General features: G+C 41.3%; 1 protein-coding gene across 4 annotated transcripts in view; it reads right to left on the reverse strand.

Annotated features, from left to right (window-relative positions):
• The window catches only part of PEX5L (peroxisomal biogenesis factor 5 like), a 169,203-nt gene that overhangs the window by 18,967 nt on the left and 127,395 nt on the right, over positions 1-22,841 (reverse strand). For all 4 annotated transcript variants that reach the window (XM_047874643.1, XM_047874642.1, XM_047874641.1 and 1 more), the window contains one exon: positions 449-565. In XM_047874643.1, the coding sequence (XP_047730599.1) occupies positions 449-565 (117 nt within the window). The remainder of the gene's footprint in view (positions 1-448; positions 566-22,841) is intronic.

Genomic DNA, 22,841 nt, shown 5'->3' on the forward strand with positions numbered 1-22,841 from the left:
CGTGAGCTGTGTGAGGACCCTGTGAAATGTAGCCCTAAGCCCCCACTTCACTCCCCTGTCCATTGATACCATTTCTGTTAGCTCATCCACATGGCTCACATGAATGACTGACGAAAAACATTGTGGGATCAGCCAGTTCTTGTTCCAACCCACCCTCAATGTCAGTCAGTTCAGTAACTTGCCAGCAGTCAGGATCCAAGCTCTTGTTGACTGCCAAACCGTATTAACATTGATAAAAATAAGGCTATTCCATTCCAGCTTTGCTGTCTTCACACATTGGATGATTATATTGTTTTCATCTACCAGAATTTCTTCTAGGTCAGATTGACATTAAATTGTCTGTTTAATTCTTAACATTTTCACAAAATAGTTGTTAACTAATTTATAAAAATATGGTGCAAAGAGGTTGAGAAAACTGGTCAGCATATATAAGAACAGAATTGGTCACCTTCTCACTAGCTGAGATTGTAACTTGGTTCTGGGCTTCTTGGTTCTCGGATATCCAGTTCCTCCGGGCCATTTCTTCCCATTCTGCTTGCATCTTATCCCAAAACTCTGTATCTGACTAGGAGATAGTAAAAATGAAGACAGATGGATTTAAGAACATGCTATGTCACTTGGGTTATTTCTAGGAAGACAGTTTTACTCATAGATCAAAAGGAGTTCTTAGGAGGAATAAAATGTTCAAACTGGTCACATCCAATGATACTCATGGTTGAAGAGTTTCTGGAGGGTCCTTAGTGGTCAAAGTGTTGAACTGGATTAGTTGTGACTTTCTCCAGCAGGAAAATAGTTACCATCTGAAGGACCAATATCATATATACCAAATTCAACTAAAAATCCATTACTTGAGCAGTTTCAAGTGTGGGTACCAGCCACATATTTTAGGAAGGATGGTCTTTCTTAGAGTTGCTCTCAGGATATGAGGAATTAGAGCAGTGGCTTTGGGACTGGAAGGGCAGTGACTTGGGGAGGCAGCTGGCCATGAACAAGGGAAAATAACATTAGTTAACCCTACTCTGTGCCAAGCACTGTGCTGGGAGAAAACTGAGTCTAGAGGATTATGGTCCTAAAGCTAGGATTGCACAGGATCAGAACCTCGGTCTGGCTTCTAAGCCCATGCTCATCACCTTACGGCAAGCATGGCCTCATAGGGCTAAAACATTAAGGAGACTCTCTTTTGGTGTGAACTTAATGGAGTCCTTTTAGTTAAGGTCTTACCAATGGCAGGATGATTTTTTGGAAAATATTACTTTGTGTTTTTCTCTTTATAATTTCCTTCATGTCTTCCAAAAGGGAAACCAGGACGTTGGCTCTCCTTTACTTCAGGGGAGGACTGAAGCAGAAATTTTCTGCAAGATCTGTCCCTGGTTAGCTTCTATTTTGTTAAGCCTGGAGAGAGTACTTTGGGTGTCCTGGCGTGAGGGGAAAGGGGCAAATATTTTAGAGAACCTAAGAGAGGAAGGGGAAATTTTCAGGGGTGGGAAAACAGAAGGAGGGTGGTGGGTTCTGAGATGAATGGGAGACTGGTGCTTAGCTTTTAGGTTTTCCCCTGCAAACTGGCCTGACCTCCAAGAGGGTGCCAGAGGGTATGGCTGGGGGGCTGACTTGAACTCTGATTCCCACATGGCAGGGACATCGAGAGAAACTGGATTTCAAGGAACCACTTGGGGCTTGTCGGCTGTTAGCCATCAGCATGAACAGATGGAGGATGAAGACTCTGCCCTTGATTTCTGACACCCCATAATCCTTCCATATTTGGTGCCTGAGACTATGTTACTTTCCAGTTGGTAAGAGCGATGCTTAGACACCACTTGATTTTCTTTAAAGAAAACAAGGGATTTTCCCTTGAACATCTGAGTGTGGGACTGACATGCACGCTCTACCTGCAAATCTCAATTTCTATGATTCTAAGTCCTGTGACTTGCTGACACCTTCAGAGTTGCCCTTCACCTTTCAGTCCTTCTATCTTACCATCTTCTCTACCCTCGTGCCTGATAGTGGTTGTTCTCTGGTGGGAACTCTTCAGAGTTGCTCGAATGATAATTCTAAGCTTATTTCTTCCGGAAGTAAATGTTCCGGGATTAAGGGCCAACCCAATCTGTTTAATCCAAGGCTTCTAAGTAAGTAGTCAGTCTTGTCATTCTTCTTTATTATGTCTACACTATGCCTTCCTACCACAGGAATGGGTCCTGTCCCTTCAGCAGAGGCCTCCCCTTGACGAAGGCTCAGGGCAGCAGGCACCTTGACAATCCGTGTCTGAGATGCTAGAAGCACATGGAATGGCCACCGCTCATCCAGGTTAAGGTTAGGAATAAAATCCAAAATTTATTTTTTAACAAGTCTTTTTAGTAGAATTCCAAATTGTGCAAACAGATTGATCTCCAATATACAAAAGCAATGGCTTGATAATAAACTAAAAGGACATACACTGCCATGTTAAGAGTAATCTGTCTTTGAATGAAGGGATGATGGGTGATGTTTTTCCTGCTTTATACTTTTTTGCACTTTCTGAATTTTCTAAGTATGCATTGCTGTTATAATTTTTTAAAGGTTCAAAACAACAATGAAGAAGAACAACTATCTGACCTTTATAAATACCACAAACCTGAATATCTAAGTCCTGAGGAATTTGAAAAAAATTTCGTAGACCTGGGGGTCTGGGTAGCTCAGTCAGTTAAGCATCTGACTCTTGATTTCGGCTCAGGTCATGATCTTGCAGTTTGGGGGATTGAGCCCTGCAGTGGGCTCTCAGGTGACAGCGTGGAACCTACTTGGGGTCCTCCCTCTCCCTCTCTTTCTGTCCCTTCCCTACTCATGCTTTCTTTCTCTCAAAATAAATAAATAGACTTAAAAAAATTTGGAGACTCATTTTCTTGAATAGCTTTTCAAAAATGTAGTTCAGCTTCTCTGCATAGAAACAAAGATAAATCTATCAAGTGAATTTTATAATGTTTACTGATTTTCCCAAGTCTTCTGAATGAAATAATGAAGAAGATTTTGTAACATGTACAGCTGGTTTACAAAAAGATGCATCACCTTTCCTGTAGTTTCAAATTAGAGTTGTGGATGCATAAATAAGACTGCTATAGGAAACAGAACCTCAGTTAAGGTGAGGCTGTCAGGCTCTTATTTAACGAGATACTCCAGGACTTACCACTTAGAACAAATTATGCTGACTAATTAAAGTGCACAGCACAGTTTCATTTAATTACAGACGACTACTTTTAGCACAATTTTCATCCAGTCTCAGAATCCAGATTTCATTCATGTAACTGCAATTAACACTGCTTCTTTTTTTCTATTTCTAATCAATCTTAGAGAAACCTGAAACATATTTGAATTTTAACCATTGTAGATAGGACTGAAGGGATTTTATGTATTGATGATTTTCGTAGCTGTTCTGGGATTTTGGTAGATTGTTTTTTATATTCTACAGGTAATAAGCTATCTGCCTACCTCAGAAATGAGCTATTTGCAATCTACTTTCATTTTTAAAAATGATTATAACAGTGGTTGATATTCATGAAAAGTTTGGGATATGTGGTATCGTGGTTGAGAAGGGTAGCCCTCTGCTCAGGTGGAACTGGGAAAAAAATGTGGCTCCATCACTAACCTTCTGCAAGACCCTTAACTCCGCTAGGTCTCATTTTCCCTATTTTTAAAAAAATTTTTTTAATGTTTATTTATTTTTGAGACAGAGAGAGACAGAGCATGGACAGGGGAGGGTCAGAGAGAGGGAGACACAGAATCTGAAGCAGGCTCCAGGCTCTAAGCTGTCAGCACAGAGCCCGACGCGGGCTCGAACTCACAAACCGCGAGATCATGACCTGAGCTGAAGTCGGCCGCTTAACCGACTGAGCCACCCAGGCACCCTTCATTTTCCCTATTTTTTTTTTTTTAATTTTTTTTTTCAACGTTTATTTATTTTTGGGACAGAGAGAGACAGAGCATGAACGGGGGAGGGGCAGAGAGAGAGGGAGACACAGAATCGGAAACAGGCTCCAGGCTCCGAGCCATCAGCCCAGAGCCTGACGCGGGGCTCGAACTCACGGACCGCGAGATCGTGACCTGGCTGAAGTCGGACGCTTAACCGACTGCGCCACCCAGGCGCCCCATTTTTCCCTATTTTTAAAGTGAACATATAACAGTGATCTTGGTTAGTTGTTCTGAGGATTAAATGAGAAAATATATCTGTGGCATGAAGTACATGGTGAATGTTAAATAAGTGTAGGTGTGTTTATTACTGTTTTTGTATCACTGAGAAAAATATAAAGAATAAAACAAAGATCTCACCTATAACCTCCAAGCCCAAATATACATCTATGAGTATCCTGGTGTTTTAATTTGCTGTAAATACGCACCCTCTTCTAGATAACTTTCCTCTATGTAAATCTTTCCCTTCTACCTAATTATTCAAAAATAGGAGCAAAGTTAAGAGATTATGGAAAAAAACTGTTATGTAGCAATTAAAATGGTATTTATGAAGAGTTATTACAGCATGGAGCAGGCCTTGGGCCTTTATAAGTAGTATGATCATAATGATAGAAAACAACAACAAATACCGTGTTGGGGAAAAAAGACTGTAGAGAAATGCACCCATAGTACTACTTTCATGGTTGTGAGTAATTTGTCCCATTACCATTCCTTGTATCTTACAGCATTTCCAAAATTTTCTATTGCTAGCATGTTATTTATTTTTATTTATTTTATTTAAAAAAACATTTTTTTGATGTTTATTTATTTTTGAGAGAGAGGCAGAAACAGAGCATGAACGGGAGAAGGGCAGAGAGAGATGGAAACAGAATCTGAAGCAGGTTCCAGGCTCTGAGTTGTCAGAGACCATGATCTGAGCTGAAGTGAGATGCTTAACTGACTGAGACACACAGGCACCCCTATTTTTTTAATATAAAGTTTATATGTTTATCTTTGAGAGAGAGAGAGAGAGAGCAAGCAAGCAGAGGAGGGGCAGAAAGAGAGGGAGACAGAGAATCCCAAGCAGACTCTGCACCGAGCGTAGAGCCTGATGTGGAGCTCAGACTCACACACCTGTGAGATCATGACCTGAAACGAAACCAGGCGTCAGATACTTAACCAACTGAGCCATCCCGGTGCCCTGCTAGCACGTTATTTTTGTGAAAAAGTAAGATTTGGTTAAAAAATACTTCTTTTCAATTTCAATTCCTCCATGGTCTTTCTCCAAAAGACCCTACACTAGAGGCATCTCTTGCTTCTTCGAATTCCTTCGAATTAATATTCTGTATCACTGGTTGGAAAGAAGAGAGTTGTGTGCTTAAAGTCACCTGTACATTTTTTTTTTTTTTTTTTTTTTTTGTCCTCTGTAAGGTAAGAAGTCTGAATTGATTAGACACTCAGGTTTGTTTACGCAGATTGACTCGAAAGATCAGAATAAGGGGGATGGAAAGCAGGCTTCTAGTCTGTTCACTGATCTCTAAAAATTATACTTTAAAGCATTTTCCCAAGAATAAAGCTGACATTTTCTCTTTACTTTTTGACTGTAAAACTAGAACATAAAAATTTCTATAAGAACCATGACAAAATTAAATATTAATGAAATTAAAATATAAAGAGTAAAAAAAATCAGCAATTTAATTTAGAACCAGGGACTTTTAAGGAAGAACAGCATATTGCCAGTTCCCATTCACTACCCTATTTTGGTCATCCTTGAGTTAAAGCAGAGATACTTTCAATTTTGTGGTCAAACATAATGGTTGATTAGAAGGATCCTGGGGTTGTGCTGTGAAAGAACTGTTTGATGTAAGATTGAATGCCCATTGTGTCTGTGAGGAGTCTGACTTTCTTTTTATTTCTTTAGACATCTATTGATTAACTGTCACTGGATCAAAACTTAAGCAATCCATTATCTATATGCAGAAGAAAAGAGGCATGGCAAGAAATGAAAATCACTGTGCAAGCTTGGGTAAAATATTTGCCACAAACAGTTTTTGGTAACGTGAAATTATGTGCGGATCAGTTAGAGACCTTACTGCCCTGGGATCTAGTAGCCCAGCTTAGCAAAATGTGGCCAAAACATCTGTACTCACATATCTTATTGACTAAAAGCTAATAGTCCAAGATTCCATGTGGCTGCCCAAAGAACTACTCAACCTGGGGCTGCAAGAATAGATGGTCAGCATCCTGATGGAGGATGGGATAGAATTTTGATTGGTCAGAATTAGTTTGAGCTCTGGGTGTAGTCCTGGGGGGGCCATGTAGTGAGGGGCATTGGCAAACTGGCATCTATTCAGGCAAGAGTGAATAGGCAGGCAGGAGTAACCTGGTTTATGAAACAATTCACTGGTAAAGCAACGCTCACAGGGTGATGGAGCTGAGTAAGCAGGTTTAGCCTTGTCTTGCAGACAGAAGGACTAGGGTGAATGAATGGCAGTTCTTGGGGGGCAGATTTTAATCAAATGCCCGAAAATGTAATGGGCTGCTTCCTCCTCAGAAGACTGGGTTGCCCAACATTAGAAGTCTTTAAACAGAAGTGCAATGACCAATGTGAGAAGTGCTGTAAAGACGATTCACAGATTAGCTTGACCTAATGAATTCTATGGTCCCTTAGGACCCTGAGTGTGTCTGATCGCAACATTATCAATGAACTGACAAACTGAGTCAAACAGGAAGGCTCAAAATTAATAAAATCTCTATGAGATAAGAAAAGGGTCACGCATGCCCCTTTCTCAACCTAAATGGTATAGGGAAGAAAATCCATGGGCTTTGGCGTCAAGTAAAACAGGTCGCAAAACTGGCTATGTCCCTTGTCAAGAGACCTTTGGCAATTCAGCTCACCTCTTTAACTCAGTTTCTCGTTTGTAAAATGTAGAAAGTCTCCTGAAGTGGTTGTGCAGATTAAGTGAAACAATGTATGTGAAGTGCTTAAAACTAGTAGCATTAAGAACAAACGAATCAGTAGTTACTGTAATTTTATATTCATAAATGAAAAAAATTATTTCTCAGGATAGCGAGGGTGCAATAGCATAACTTGCTAACTCCGTGGTTCAGAAATGTTGAAAAACAAAAATATTGGTACTAGCACTCAACATAGATTTTCTGGTTGCCTCTGGGTTAGACACGCTTCCTTGTTTAACGAAATCAGCCATCACTGCAGAAGTTGGCAGGCACATGGCAAATAGCCTGAGGCTTTCACCAAACAATGTGGTAGCAGGCTGGCTGCAGAAATGTGGGGAGGAAAAATTGGAAATGATGGGAAGGAGAGGAAAGGGCACAGGAGGTTAGAAATAATTTAATACAAGCTTGAGGAGGATGTCAGAATCTAAGATATTTTCCTGTTCTTTCTAGTCTTCTTCCCAGGGCAAGCTGCAAAGAGGAATGGAGTATTAATGCACAATGAGCAAAACTTGTCCTTCAAATGGGTATGGTCATTTTTGAAAGAGATTTTAGCATATTCATTAGCAAATGAATGCCTTTGTGGAGCCAAAGTTTGACAAGATTATATCAGTTTGTGGCTCCATTTGGCATCTGTATTCGCAGCAAAGAACTACTCTTATAGGTGCACTGGGCCTGGAGGTTTGCAGACCAAACCTGGGGTTTGCTGCTGCTTTGGGCATAAGTTTTTGTAGGGCCGATTTCTCAGCAGGCTTCCTGGTGGCTCTTTGGGCAGCTGGTGATAGAGGACAACAGGGCTACTTTGGGATAGGCATAAGGAGATGGGAGCATGGAAGCCTGGCTGGCTCAGTTAAAAAAGAAGATGGGAGGGCTCTGGGGTTTGAGCCTTGCCTCACATCCATACGGTCACAAGTCCTGTGATAAAGGAAGTGGCATGTGGATGGATAGTTGCAGTGCAAGCCCGGACAGTTGGCTTTCTTTTTGTAAGGCAAATGCCTGACTTAAGTTTTGATTGATGAGGCATCCACTTCAAAATGGCTATCTTGATAAAAGACACCTTGCCGTTAGATCAGGAGCCAGGTCATGCATCGCCCCCTCCCCCACCCCTACTCCCAAGGCTACTTTGTTTTAGACAGCTTGGTTGATTTCAATAACTGACCATTTGGGCTGGTTGTTTTTTCCTCCTCCCAGGCTCTAAATTCCTGCACTTCTGTTTTAAATGAGTGAATGGTTTAAAACCAATGAAGAATGAGCCCTCAAAACTCTAGGTCCCCTGCCCTCAACCCCAATAAAAGCAGAACCCTGGGCCTGCTCTCTTTCTCTCTACCCATGACCTCACTGTGTGGCTCCAGGTGGGCCATGTAATTTTCAGAACTTATAAGAAACATTTTCTCTTTCAAAATTTCCTGGTGGTTATTGCTGAGAGCATCTTGAAATCATAATAAGAACCACAGGCGCTGGTCCAGCCACAGCACTGGTCATTGATAGGCTGAGACCAACACAGAACAATAATGAACTAAAGGCAGTGTGATTCAGTTCTGGGGTGGGGGGGGGGGCATTTCGTCTCCTTCGACCATGTTTACAAGCGGTGAAAAGTTACTGAGAATCTCCTTATTAGCTGTAATAAAATAAGGTATTAGAAATATGTACTAAACCCCAAGTACGTGTCTGCACTTGCATTACAGCAGCATTAAAGAATAAAACAAAAAACTTAGATGTGAGTGCTACTCTCAAGATGCTTACAGTCTAAGTAAAAGCAGAGGCAACTGTAATTCAGGATACAGTAAACAAATGGTGCAAAAAGAGATGAAATCACTTGCTCGAAGTCACATTATTTTTGTTAAATGAAAGAGCCAGAATTTTTTTTTTTTTGAGAGAGAGAAAGAGAGAGATAGCTAGAGAGCGCAAGCATGTGCGAGTGGGGGAGGGGCAGAGGGAGAGGGAAAGAGAATCTCAGGCAGACTCCACATCCAGCATGGAGCCTGATGCCAGGCTTGACCTCAGGACCATGAGTTCATGACTTGAGCTGAAGTTAAGAGTTGGATGCTTAACTGACTGAACCACCCAGGTGCCCCTCATTCTTTCTTTTTTCCGGAAGATTGCATCTTCCAAATTGGCTAAAATGGTATTTCCGGTCCCCCATCCTCTTCAGAACCTTGCCACCCTCCTTTAAGGAGGTGGACTCACTTGCCTGTCTTTGAATACTTGCTTTGACAAATAGAATGCAGCAGAAATGACGTGCTGTGACTTTTGGGGCTAGATCCTACAAGGTGATGCAGGTTCTGCCTGCTTCTCCCTTTTCCTCTTGGGAAGGAAAAGGGTTCACGTTAGTCAGGGAGATAATGGACTCTTTGGGAAGGTTGCAGCTGTAAGTGGGAGGCTGAAGCTGTGGCAGGGTTTGGAAAAAAAAATGGATAAACATATTCTAGACCTGCCTGGGTTAGGTGCATAAGTGGAGTGTCACAACTTTCTGATAAGGCCCCAATAAAAAGTCAAAGACAAAAATCCTTGGCAGTTACCCAGTTGGGACCCCTCTCACTCTTGAGAGCTTTGTACTTTCCTCAATAAACTCTATTGTTTCGCTCACTCTGTTGTCCATGAAACTCATTCTTTGACTCTGTGAGACAAGCACCAGCACCTCTCCCACACTCTTGTAACCCTGTCAGGACAGCTCACTCCTGGAATCTAGCTATCTAGATGGTTAGCTATCTAGCAAGGAAGCCCAGGCCTCAAAGAAAGGTCACATTGCAGGTCACACCTAAGCCATTGCAGCTAAGGTGTCAGGTGACTATTGGCATAAGCCTGACGTTTGAGTGAGAATGCCTTTGTTTGTTTATTTGTTTTTTTTTTAAGATTTTATTTTTAAGCAATCTCTACATGCCATGTGGGGCTCAAACCCACAACTCCAAAATCAAGAGTCACATGCTCCACTGACTGAACGAGCCAGGTGCCCTGAGAATGCCATTGGATGGTTCCCATCCCTCACCATCTCCACGAGGCTTTGAGTCACACCGACATGTAGTGGAATAAAGATGAATCATGCTCTCTGAGACTTACCCAAACTACGACTTTTGAGCAAAATAAATATTGCTTTTTTTAAGCCACAAGTGTTGGAGTAATTTATTACACAATCATAGTAACTGGAACATACTTTAGGTTGGAAGACTGGAGCACAGGAGGAAGACTAGATGTAGAGAGTGACCTTAAAGGGTTGGCAGGAGAATGAAGTGTGAAGCATTTCCCCAAAGAGTATTCTAGAAACAAAGAGTTCTGTAGTCAAATGAGCTTGAGAAACCTTAGATTAACCCAGAGGCTGCCAATTGGTGGCCTAGGGGCCCAATCTAGCCAAGAGACATGTTTTTTTCCCCACTCAAACTGGATGTAAAATTTCCATCAAAACCCAGATTTCAGACATCTCATGAAGATATGCTAATATTAGGCCCACGTGGACCAGAAGCAGCAACTGTCAGGTGGTACGTGTAGTTTCCACTTCATCAAAGCCACCACCAGATCACTATCTTTACCCACCTGGCTCCTGGAAGTAGCTTGTTTGCAACTTCTGGACAAAAGTGAACGCGTTCCTTACTGCATGACTTCCCAGGATGTTCATATGCTAATGTACATTTTAAATCTCTCAGCGGGGATGTAAACAGTAGTCACTAAATGTATTTACCTTGAAACTCTAAGTGTGCATCTGTCATTAGGGTTCTCTAGAACACAGCTTGGAAAATGCTGATGTAGAGACTCAGGGCATCTGAAGTTCTACAAAAACAGAACTCTTTGGTGGGATAAATTTGGTATATCCTGAGAAGCTCAGGGGTAGGAATTTACCACATATAGTTTGTTTTCATGTGACTTTTTCCAGTGAAACTTATCTCCAATTAGCCAGCAGGTTCTCTAATCCTCACATCTGCTGTATGAATCAGAATTCTTCAAGAATCTGTCATTGTTATTGTTCCAGAAGAGGAAATGAAACCCAGAATGTGGAGGGAAGAATTAAAATGCTTTTTGTCTGTTTTTAAGAAGACAACTCATTTGATGAGTTTATCATTTCAATACTAGCTATTCATTTAAAATGGCTTTGAAAATACATATAATTACATATACAGATTGGACAAAGACTGGAAGGAATATGAAAAAAATGAAAACAGTTAATTTATTAATGTCATGGGAATTCTAAGGAGTTCCTAGCTAGCCTTTCCTCCCCCAACTTTCTGATTTCCTATATTGTTGTTTCTTTTAAAATAATTTCAATAAGAGAAAATCTTTGATAAAGAAATTATTTTTTTCTGGTGACCAACAATGTTTAAATTCTATGATTGGTTCAGGGTCTGCAAAACATGCAAACATTTTTCGTATTAGAAATAGTGATTAAGAGTGGAAGTTTTGGGGTTAGACCTGGTCAGAATCTCATTCTTGCCACTTAACTGTGGTGTGACCTTGAATAAGTTACAAAGTCTATGTCCCAGTTTTTCCAAATTAAAATGATGTTGTTGGAGGAGGTAATTGAGAGGATGTGACTGCCAGTTGGTCCTAGAGCTAAACCTGGGTAATTAGAAGCTCCTCACGTACTCCCCCATCCTTTGAATGTATGGTCTGCCTACGGTTCCCATAGCAAAAGCTGTTCTAAGGATGCGGCCTTGAGAGAGGAAGGTGTTATTGAGACCATCTGGATGGTATATGTGACTGAACCCAGTGAAGGCCTCTATATAAACTTTTTAAGATTCTGGTGGGCAGGTGTGGAGATCTCTTCTTGCAGCCACATAAGATAAGCCTTGTATGCAAGTTTCCTTTCTTATTAAATCTGCCACCTACCAATTTAGAGTGGTCGCCTTTTTCGTAGGTCTCTCCTTGCCTTCTGTGTATGGGCCCAGTTTAGGAACCAACAGTTGGTGAGCCAGCTAGGAGACCAAAGTAATGGGCCTTGGGAAAGAGGCATTCACGGGGGAAATCCTGTGTTGGCCACCGATCTCTATGTGAGGAGAGGTGGTCACATATGTTAGATGCTCGTGGACCACCATGTGAGTCTCAGGACACCCTGAAAATGCTAGCAGGTTTGATATATGTGTTTGAGAAACTACACATAGCACACTGCAGCAAAGAAGGGAAATGAGTGGCTGCCACAGTGGGCTGGCCTCTCATGTGGGCAGCTTGGCTGGTCACTGATGCCCAACTAGAGGCTGAAGTTGAGTTAGAAAGTTGGAAGAGCTGAGCTATAGAAAGACAAGCAGTTGTCCGCTACTTTGCTAGCTTTGGGGCTGGCAGAAAAGGTGGGAGAGGAGGATAATAAGTTGAGGAACTTGGTGGTCAATTTTGCAAAGCTAAAAGGGTACAAGATGCCTTGGGTTAAGATCCAAGAGCTTGTGACAAAGCCTGATTGGGATACTAAGAGGAGAAATCTCTAGGAAAGTGAAGAGAGCCAAGAGCAAAGAGGAGGATGTTATGGTGATTGACAGTGACAACTGACAGTCTCGTGAAGTTTGACTCCTAACACAAAGGGAAAATCTAAATAGTAACTACTCTAGATTTCCAATAATGAAGAAATATACCCCTAAAACTCCTAGAAGAAACTTGGATTCTTTCTCTGTCCCTTGAAGTTGTAAGTCTTATCATGCCCTGGAAATCTAAATACCACAGGAGACAACTAAAACCCTGCCCACGATTGCCTGGGACTGAAGAGAGAAAAGGGGGAAAGACGCTTTCTAAAATACAGTTTGCTATAGAAACTCCCTTGCCCCAAATCTAGTCCACAGCCTCCAAAAGATTACTATTAAAGGGCACATACAAATCTTAAAAGTCTTCTCTACAAATAGTAATAAAAAACTTTAGCCATATGAGTGGGTAACCTTTACTTGTTTCATCTGCCAGAAACACATTTGGATTTAACTGCTTTATAAACTAGTGAATTTTATATTGTTGTACTGAATTCATGGCTAGAGTTTTGGAAGGAAAGCTATGGGATCTTTTTTTGTGTCTGTGTGTCTGTTATGTATGTCCATGGACATATATTACATGTGTGATGTTTTTCTTTTTAATTTGGTAATTACCAAAATTACCAAAATTAAGTTGCAAAAGAGCTCTATTTAATTGGCTTAAAGAAAAGTAAGCTTTAACATCAATGGTGTATTTATGTAAAACTGAAACTTTATTTTCTTTCATCTGCTACAGGGACAAAGTTTTCTTGGACTATTGGTTTGTCCTTGATGAGATTATGAAAGGTTTTCCTTTATCTTTTAAGTAATCTGCCTAGAAAACAAAGATTCTATGTTTTATCAAAATAATTTCATTTTGCGTCATATGGTCTTTATCAGGTCTTTGATTACTTATGAAAAACTGAGTCTTCTCCATTAAAAGAGCTAAGATTTTTATTTAATGGATAATTTTTTTTTAAAGTTTATTTTTTTTTGAGAGACTGCGTGTGCACGTGCGTGAGGGTGGGAGAAGGGCAGGGAGAAAGGGAGACAGAGGATCCCAAGCAGGCACCTTCTCTCAGCACAGAGTCCAATGCGGGGCTCCAACCCTGCACCATGAGATCATGATCTGAGCTGAAGTCAAGAGTTGGATGCTTAACTGACTGAGCCACCAAGTCTCCCCGAGCTAAGTTTTTTTTTTTACAACTATATGACTTTCTGTATTTGCCTTTCAAATCTTTGTCACTTTGGTTAAAATGATAAGTAAGTATTGTTTCATGGTGAACTATGACCCTTTTTAATCAACTGTTTTAAATCTTTTGATATTTTTGACAAAATTCACCAAATCAAATTTAAATGAGGGCTTGTTGACCTTGTCCTAACTTAGGGATTTTTCAGATCCCTGGAACATCTCAAAAGATGTGTTTTCTCTCCTTATCAAAGGGAGATATTAAACTAATTAGGCTTATTTGATATGCTAAATTAAAAACTGTGCATATCAGATAAGCTTTCCTTAGGGTATATTTATATGGAATTCCTAAAAATCTGATATGTCCTGGTATATAATGTTATCAGTCACAATTGTAAAATGTATGTCATAGAAATAACTAAATCTCCTTGTCAATTGCATTATAATGAACTCTCATCAGATCTTTAACGATGGCCATTTTTAAAGTCTTTTGTCATTTATAGACAGTTATTATTTTACTCTGATGCTTTTGCAAAAATGTTCCTGCAAAAGTGCTTCATCTTCAAAGAGATTCATGGAAAAGACTCTGGCAAGTACAGGTTTCTAATAACTAAGATCAATTTGCCTTCATGTGGGAGAGACAATAATGGACCCTTCAAGTGCTTCCCTAAGGCTACGTGCAAAGCTTCATATTATGTCATGGGATGGTAGCCCAATACAATGGCCCGATTCCATTGATGATATAATGTTAACACATGAAGATTTGCTGGATACTCTGTGGGCTTTGCTGGACATCTGTGAGGAAAGGATAGGCAATAAACCCCAGAAAATTCAAGGCCCAGGTGCTGCCATAAAGTTTTTGGAAGTTGTTTGGTTGGATAAGACACACATTGTCCCCAAAGCTATGATTGACACGATGCAAGCCTATCCACTCCCACAAAACATGAGAGAGATGAAAATCTTTGTAGAGATTTAGGGGTTTAGAAGGACTTTTATTCCCACCTGGCACAGCGCCTCTGCCTTTTATGCTACCTACTAAGAAAAAGGGTACACGTGGAACGGGGGGGGTCAAAACAACAAGTCATTTTTGAGAAGGCAAAAACACTAGTAAGGCAGGTTAAAGCTCTGGACATTTCTCACAGAGGGCTAACATTTAAATTAGATGTGTCTGTGACTCCAGAAGGTATGGGTTGGGTACTATGGCAGGGACAACAGAAGGAGAGAAGACCCCTACAATTTTTGTCCCAGCTCTGGAAGGGGAGAGAAACCTGATGTACCCCACAGAGCAACAGCTGCTAGCAGTGGACACAGTGCTCCTCTAGGTAGAGCTTCTCACAAAGGAACAGTATATCATGATAAGAACTTCCCCTCCTATCAACGGATGAATTAAAAATATGTTTCACTGATCTACCTCTGCCATGGATCAAACTCCCACTTTGGCTAAACGGTATGCCTATTTGCAACAGAGGAGCACCCTGTCTGCTAGCCCACCGTCTCTGGAATTGCAGGTGCTACTAGACCCTGTAGGATATGTAGATCCTATAAATATCCTGCCCCTATTCCTATGGGACCCTTGTGGCCAGTAGAAAGAGAATGGGGGAAATTCTCACTGAAGCCTAGTATACAGATGCCTAGAAACAAGAATGAATCACAGCAGCCAGTGGGCTGAACTCGGAGCATTTTGTCTGTGATTGCTCAGGAGCCCTGGTTGTTAACCCTTTACATATAGTTGGGCTGTTCTAAAGGGATTAACCCTATGGCTTAGACAATGGGAAGCCTAAAGATGGATGACCATGAATGCCCTTGTGTGGTCAAGATATATGGAAATTCAGTTTCCATATCCCAAGATATATATTCAGTTTCATCTGTAGGAGCCTGAGGCAGTCCTCACTATTTTCCATGCCTTAAATAATAAGACACTGATCCTTCCTGGCAATCAGGAAGCTGATGCCTTAGCCTGGGTACACAAGTGCTAGCAATTGACTCTTCAGTAGATACAAAAGATTGGATGCATAGGAATAAACGGCCACTAGCATTCAGGTGGGATGCAGGATGCAGGATTGCCCTTGAAATACACTGACTTGGTTAATGCATTAAAAGCTTATCTTGTGTGTTCTTAATAATGCCCAAGACAATTGCTAGAGAAGTCTGGGGACATCCATGGGAGTTCCCAACCTGTGAAAGATTGGTAAATTGATTATATTAGCCCCGCCCTTAAGAGCAAAGGTTCTAAATATGCCTTGGTTTATGGGGACACTGTATCTGGCCTAACCCAAGTTTTCCCATCACTGTGCAAACCAGGCTGCTACCATTAAAGAATTAGAAAAGCTGAGTACCATGTACAGACACCTTTGTCAAAAATACAGTGATCAGGGATCACATTTCAAAAGTGATAATGTGCAAGACTGGCCAAAAGAACATGACCATGTTCCATGGTTCCATGCCCCCTATAACCACCCACAAGCAGTAGGGTTAAAGAAAGGAAAAAATAAAATATTGAAGCAACAAATTAAATTAGTATCAGGTAAAACTACCCTGGCTGGATAGACTAAAGTACTGTCCCAGGCTTTACTTCATTTGAATAATCAACCAGTAGGGACTATTATCCTGTATGCCAAACTGGAGACTGCTGCTGAGACATTTGATGTTGTAAAGATAAAAAAGTCATGGTAAACAGCCATTGCCCAGCTCTCACCATGAATCAATGTGATGTGCTGCTGAGAACACCAAACCCCATCGTGCCTGGGAAAGATGTCATCTACTGGAATTTGCAATAAAACGTCCCACTGGAATGGGTAGATTATTTTACACCTCTAAGTGTGGGGAACTACTCAGTCTCCACTGAGATCCCACTGTCCTGCTACAAGCTGAACCTGTTGAAATGCATGATACATGGAATGGAACATGTGTCACCGAGAGAGGGGTTCTGGTCTAGTATCTCCCACCACCACTGTATCTCCTTACGCCTGACAGCGCTGCCTCCCTTGGCCAACATGTATGGTATGTACAACTGGGTCAAGTTCCTAAAGCTGCCAACCTCCCTCTCCTCAAGGTCAGGTGGGTATGTTCTGTTTTCCACTGATAAAATCTCTTGGCTGCCTTCTTTGTTCTCTCCATTGGCCTGGAGGATGATATGGTGCACACAGAAGCTCTTACTAAATTCACCCAACAAACCTTAACTGATAGCCAGCAAAGCCTGTCCTTAATGAATACTGAAATGTCTCTGATGGAAAAAGCTGTCCTCCAAAATAGGATAGCCTTGGGCATTATTATTGCTTTGTGGGGAGGCACCTGTGCCATTATCCAAAGAAAATGTTATGTGTTCATACCTGATGAATCTAGTATGTATCATCTATTTTAATCATATAAAAATATAACGAATGCCCTGAGTGATCTGAACCCCAGTCTAGGGGACTAAGTAAATCAGGGGTTTGGATCATGGGGTTCTTGATGGAAAAAATTGTTATTTTGGTAATCATCTTAATCTATTTTCTTTTACATTTGCCTGTATTGTTGCTGTAGTATCTGCCTCCAGTGCAGTCAGACAACTAACAAACAAACCACCTCCATGTTATTAACACCCTTGCTGACCACTCAGGGCACATTGCAGAAGAGGGGGACACATAAGATTCTAAGAGCCAATCAGGAGAGGTAAGACATTAGAAGAGGTTATTAAGAGGAAGTGATTGCTGGTTGATTCTTCAGTTGGACCCCAGCAACTGGAGGCTCCTCACCCCTTCCCTTGTCCTTGGCATATACATTCTGCCTACAGTTCCCATGGTTGGAGCCATTTTTAAGGATGTAGACTTTATAGATAGTACGATTTTATTGCAACCGTATGCAGCGAATTATGTGACTGAACCCAGTTAATGTCTCTAGATAAATTTTTAAGATTTGGCAGGTTGGTGTAGAGATACACTCATCTTGCTGCCCAACAGAAGCCCTGTAACTAAGTTCCCTTGCTTATTAAACTGCCTCCTACCAATGTGGAGTGGTCTGCCTCTTTCTTCAGTCTCTCCTTGCCCTCCGTATGCAGACGTCAGTTTGCGAACTGACAAATGGGAGTGATTTGGAGCTGCTGTGAGCACTGAGTGAAATAATGAATGGATTTAGGACAGAGAGCCCACCAGGGGTAGCATTTATTGGTACAACTAAAGCAACCTTAGACTGTCTGAGCATGGAAACAGGTTCTTTCCTCCTCTCCTTTCCTTAGCTTTTCCCTTAGCTGCAGGGAAGGCCACTAGAGCCATTGGTTTAGAAGCAGTTCCTTTGTAGCATTTTTTCCTGGTGATAAAGAATTTAACTTGTTATATCTAATAACCATGTAGACACTGCCTTACACTGTGAAAAGCTTCCTCCTCCCACACTTTGGGCGTATTTAAGGAAAAAAAAATTGGGTCAGTTGTTTTGGAAAAGTCAGATTAAAAAATCACTGGTATATTGATCATACTGTACTGCTATTTTGACTTTTTTCCTTTTTCTTTTTGACTACCCGATTGTTATAATGGTTGACCAGGTTTGAAGATAGTCTAGATCCAGTTTGTTATTTTATGAGAGTATTGGGGAGAAATGGGTTAAAGTTGTTTTCTTTGATGCTGGAATCAAACTAGCTGACTGAATGATCAGGCAAAGATAAGGAAAAGCTGCCAGGAGCTCCCCTGCCCTGGATCAGGTGGTGCTATCACATGGAAAGGGGGATGTGCTCACGCTAGTCTGAGCTAATAACTAGATACTCATAGCTACTGTGGAGCCAGGTAGTTTCTGTTATGACCACCAACGCCTTAGAAAAATTCCAGATGGTCAAAATCATCACACATGCTCTTTGTGTATTGATTTATTGGCCTGTGAGGATTAATTTGGATAGAAATGGAGAAATATTTTCTCTGCCAAAGATACTAGGCATTGAATCTAGCTTGCTGGCAGTGGCTGCCTCATTCCCAGTATCAAAACACAGAAGAGAAGACCAATATAATACCAGGCCAGAGACTCCATCGGCCCTGGAAAAAAATCCACCATTGGAGCACTCTTTTCTACAGAACCTAACAAAAAATGGAAAAGAGGTTCTGGGTGGATTGAAATTCCTCTGTTTTCAATTATTAGATTGTACTGGCAAAATTTGCTAACTTTTACAAATGACATATACCTATATTGGTATTTGGAGCTATGTTATAATTAAAACACATTTTGAAAGACCAGATGCAATACTTTTAAAAAGAAATACTTAGATGTACAAGATAGTAGTGCTTTTATAATGTCTGTATAAAGTGGATTTTTTTTTCATATAGAACCCTTTTTATTAAAGTATTTCATAAAATTTGAAGGGTAGAATCTTCTCAAAATAGTTTATTCTATATACTTACACATAGTACACTCATTTAGCAGAATTATTAACAGGTCTACTATGTAGCAGGCAATGTTATAAAGTATACAGGGTATATATAGCATAAATAAGACAGATGCTGATCCTGCCACTGGAGTGTGCAGTGTGGTGGGGCATAGCTGAGTGCAATCCAGGCCTGTAAGATAAGGGAAGAAATGGTGCTCTGGGAGCAAAGAAGAGGGGAACTCAACCTAGACTTGGGAGTTCAGGGATCTGGATACAGTGAAAGCCAACTGAGACTCTAAGGGTGAATAGAAGTTAGCCAGGTAATGGGGTGAGGAAAGAACATTTCTGATGGGAGGAACAGCATGTGCAAAGGCTAGGAGGAAGATTACATTGCTTATTCTGGGAATTGGTGATTTATTATGATGCTAATGTAGACATTAAGGTGGGGAGTCAGAGCTGAGGATGTAGAGGCAAGAATGGTCCAGATCACAAAGGACATTATAAGACTAGGTCAATGATTTGGACTTTATTCTAAGGATAAGTGGGAAGTCATGACTCAGATCTGTGCTTCAGAAAGACTACTCTGACTGAAATGAAAAGAATGGAATAACTGGGCATTCTATCCCCTCTGGAGGCAGCAAGATAAGTTACAAGGCTGTTGGAGTTGTCTGTGTAAGAGATGGTGCCTGGAATTCAGTGTTGCATTTGACGGATATAACAGAAAAGGTGAAGTAGGGGAATGGTGAAGACCTCAGATCTGGACATGTGCAGTTTGAGGTGCTTTTAGTGTACGTTGGAGCACAGATGTCTAGGAGGCTATTGGCTACATGGGTTTGGTCTCAAGAAGAAAATGACTGCCAGAGCTGTAGATTTTCTGATTGCAGTGGTGACTGGAATCACATGAAGGGATTTGTTGAACCAGTGAGAGTACATCAGGAGGGAGAGCAGACTGTTCAGAGTTGTACTCTGGGGAATATCAGCAATAAGTAATAGAGGAGGAAGAATTCACTGGAGAGAAAACCCAGTAAGGGAATCCTTATGTGGAAAAAGTGTTTATCAGTGTGGAGGGCTGTGGCTGGAGCACATCTGTGAGCATGAACAGCCATGTGATGATTTTGTCCAGAGCAACACCCATGGAATAGAGGTAGAAGCCAGATTGCCATGGGTTGAGGGCAAATAAGAATAAAAAGACACTGCCATACATTGTAATAGTACATACAACCATCTTTGGAGTGTTTGTGGAGTTACTGAAACTATGAAGTATCTGAAAAATCCTGATCTTCATTTAACTGGCTTTCCCCTGACAATTTCATGCCTTTTAAATTTTTAAAAAAATGTTTATTTATTTTTGAGACAGAGAGAGAGAAAGAGAGAGAGCAAGCGAGCAGGGGAGGGGCAGAGAGAGGGAGACACCAAATCTGAAGGAGGCTCCAGGCTCTGAACTGTCAGCACAGAGCCTGACACGGGGCTCAAACTCACGAACCGTGAGATCATGACCTGAGCCGAAGTAAGTCGCTTAACTGACTGAGCCACCCAGGTAGCCCCCCGCCCCTGCCCACGGCACCCCCATTTATCTAAACTTTAACTGATAAGCCAAATGCCTTATTTGAATCGTAGCCAAGGCTAAGGATGTGAGTGGACTAGGGAAAAGAATAGCCATGTTTTCTTTTCCTATTCTTTGTCTCATAGAATCTGAACATCGTATCAGGAAGGAAGAGGCCTTAGGAGCATCTAGTCCAACTCCTTCCTGTGGGGATGAATTGTGGGGGTAGGGCAGAGAAGAGATAAATTAGATTATTGCATGAATCTGGGTTGAGGCCAGGGTGATTGCAACAAAAGCAGAGAGGAAGGAGTGAACCAGAGATTTTCTAGGTGAAGAAATAAGAGGATTTAGTAACAAAACTGCATTGCTTCTTACTAAGATCAATAATATTGTCACCTTCAATGTACATAATTTTTAAAGAGCTTTCAAGTGCATTAACTTATTTGACCTTCATAAGTGAACTTTCCAAGGTCACTAGATAGCTAATCAGTGAACCAGGTCCAGGCCCACACCTTCTAATACCTGCTCTTATACCCTTTCATTAATGCAGTCTTGTTTCCCTTGTCCTACTCTGCAGCTGTAACCTATCCTTAGCTTTAAGGATCAATCAATGTTGTTGCTTGGCAAATACTATCTTGATAGGAGGAAAGAGCAGAACAAAGCCCTTCTGCTTGTCTCTTGTCACTTAATTTTCTGAGACAAACCAAGTTCATTCTGTTTAGAAATACAAGGTCATTGATACTGCTCTCGGCTTCTTTTCTATCAGGAATGAAGGCAACTACAGTGGAATGTTAAAATGGGAGTCTTTCAGTTTAAGTGTTGGCTGCTATTCCGAAAAAAGGAAAGAAAAAATAATAGGTGCCTGACTACATATATAGGGTTTGTTAAAAGAACGGTATATATGTACATATATATTTCCAACATTTTGCCTATATTCATTATCAAAGAGCTAATCCTGGAGGCACCAGAAGAGAGCATTTCCAGCCAGTGGTCAAGGATGTATGACCATCTACCAAGCTACCCAGCCACCAAGGGCTGAGCCATCCTGGAGCTATCTGGAATTCTACCCCAGAGGACTTCCTGGAAGGGTGAGGATTGGTGACTTCACTGGAACTGAAGTGGGATATTCCCAGGAAGAATCTCTGAGAGACCCATGAAAGCAGAACATGAGAGAATATACACATGTTATATATCCCACTGAGCCCAGAGAGTGTTTATGCCAGGCTATGATTTTACCTGCCATGTAAGGCTGGGTTCCTTCCCCTAGTCCTCACTGCTCTGGTCCCACCCTGGAGGGCTCTGAGGCTGTGAATAGTGAACAGAATGGGAGGAAGTGGAGCCAGAAGCCAGAAGATCTACCTGGCAGCTTCCCAACAACAGAGGATCGGGCCTAATGGTGTTCCTAGCTTGGTGGGGGTGGTGAGAAGCTCTATGCTGTGAATATGGAAGGAGTCCTGTAATTATTATAGAGGACTGTGTGTCATAGTTACTGAAACAACACTGCTTTTGGGGCTGAAAGTGTCTGGAGGACTTTTTTTTATCTTCGAGTGACTGCAAAAACTATAGGCTGAATTGTGTTTTCCCAAAAGATATGGTAAGGTCCTAACCTCTGGTATCTTATTTGAATGTGATCTTATTTGAAAACAGGGTCTCTGCAAATGTAATCAAGTCCAGATGAAGTTCTTATTCTTATGGTGAGTCCCATTCCAGTCCTACTGGTGTCCTTATAAGCAGAAGGAAATTTGGCAACAGGGCACACAGACTGGAGAACACCATGTGCAGGCACAGACACAGAGGGAAGACAGCCATGTGAGGATTGAGGCAGAGGCTGGGAATGCCTGGGGCAACTAGAAACTGGAGGAGGCAAAAAAGGATCCTCCCCTGTAGGGTTGGGAGGGAGCAGGGCCTTGCCAACAGCTGGACTTCAGAGTTCTAGCCTCCAGAACTGAGATGATAAATTTCTGTTGTTTTAAGTGACCCTGTTTGTGATGTTTTGTTACAACAGCCATGGGAAATGAGTACAAAGGACCAATCTATGATTTCAGTCAGAAGCTAGGATAAAACTAGCTCACAAATGGGTTTGAATGGGCAGAAGATAGCGTAAAATTTTCTTTTACTCTCACTCTGTCAAGTTCTGCCATTAAATGAATGAAATGATAGCCAAGAGACCTCGTGCCTGATATGTGCTCAACAAATAGTTCTGAATGAATCATTTCCTGAGCTTGCTGAGATGCACCCTTTTTCACACCCTAATGTCACTTAATTTCTCAAATGAGCTTATGTGCATTATTTCCATTTTTATAAATGATGAAGTTGATGTTACAGGAATTAAATAACTTGTCCAAGGAAAATGGCATAGAGCCGCAGAACTGGGATTTGAACATGGGTCTTCTTGACTCCAGTAAGTGGTGCTTCACTACACTATCAGATTAGTCCAGAAAGAACTGGGTAGATGTCCCTATGACCTGTGTTCAGAGAACTATGCCTCACTTGAAAAGATTT

The sequence above is a fragment of the Prionailurus viverrinus genome, chromosome C2, assembly GCF_022837055.1.
Source record: "Prionailurus viverrinus isolate Anna chromosome C2, UM_Priviv_1.0, whole genome shotgun sequence".
NCBI lineage: Eukaryota > Metazoa > Chordata > Mammalia > Carnivora > Felidae > Prionailurus > Prionailurus viverrinus.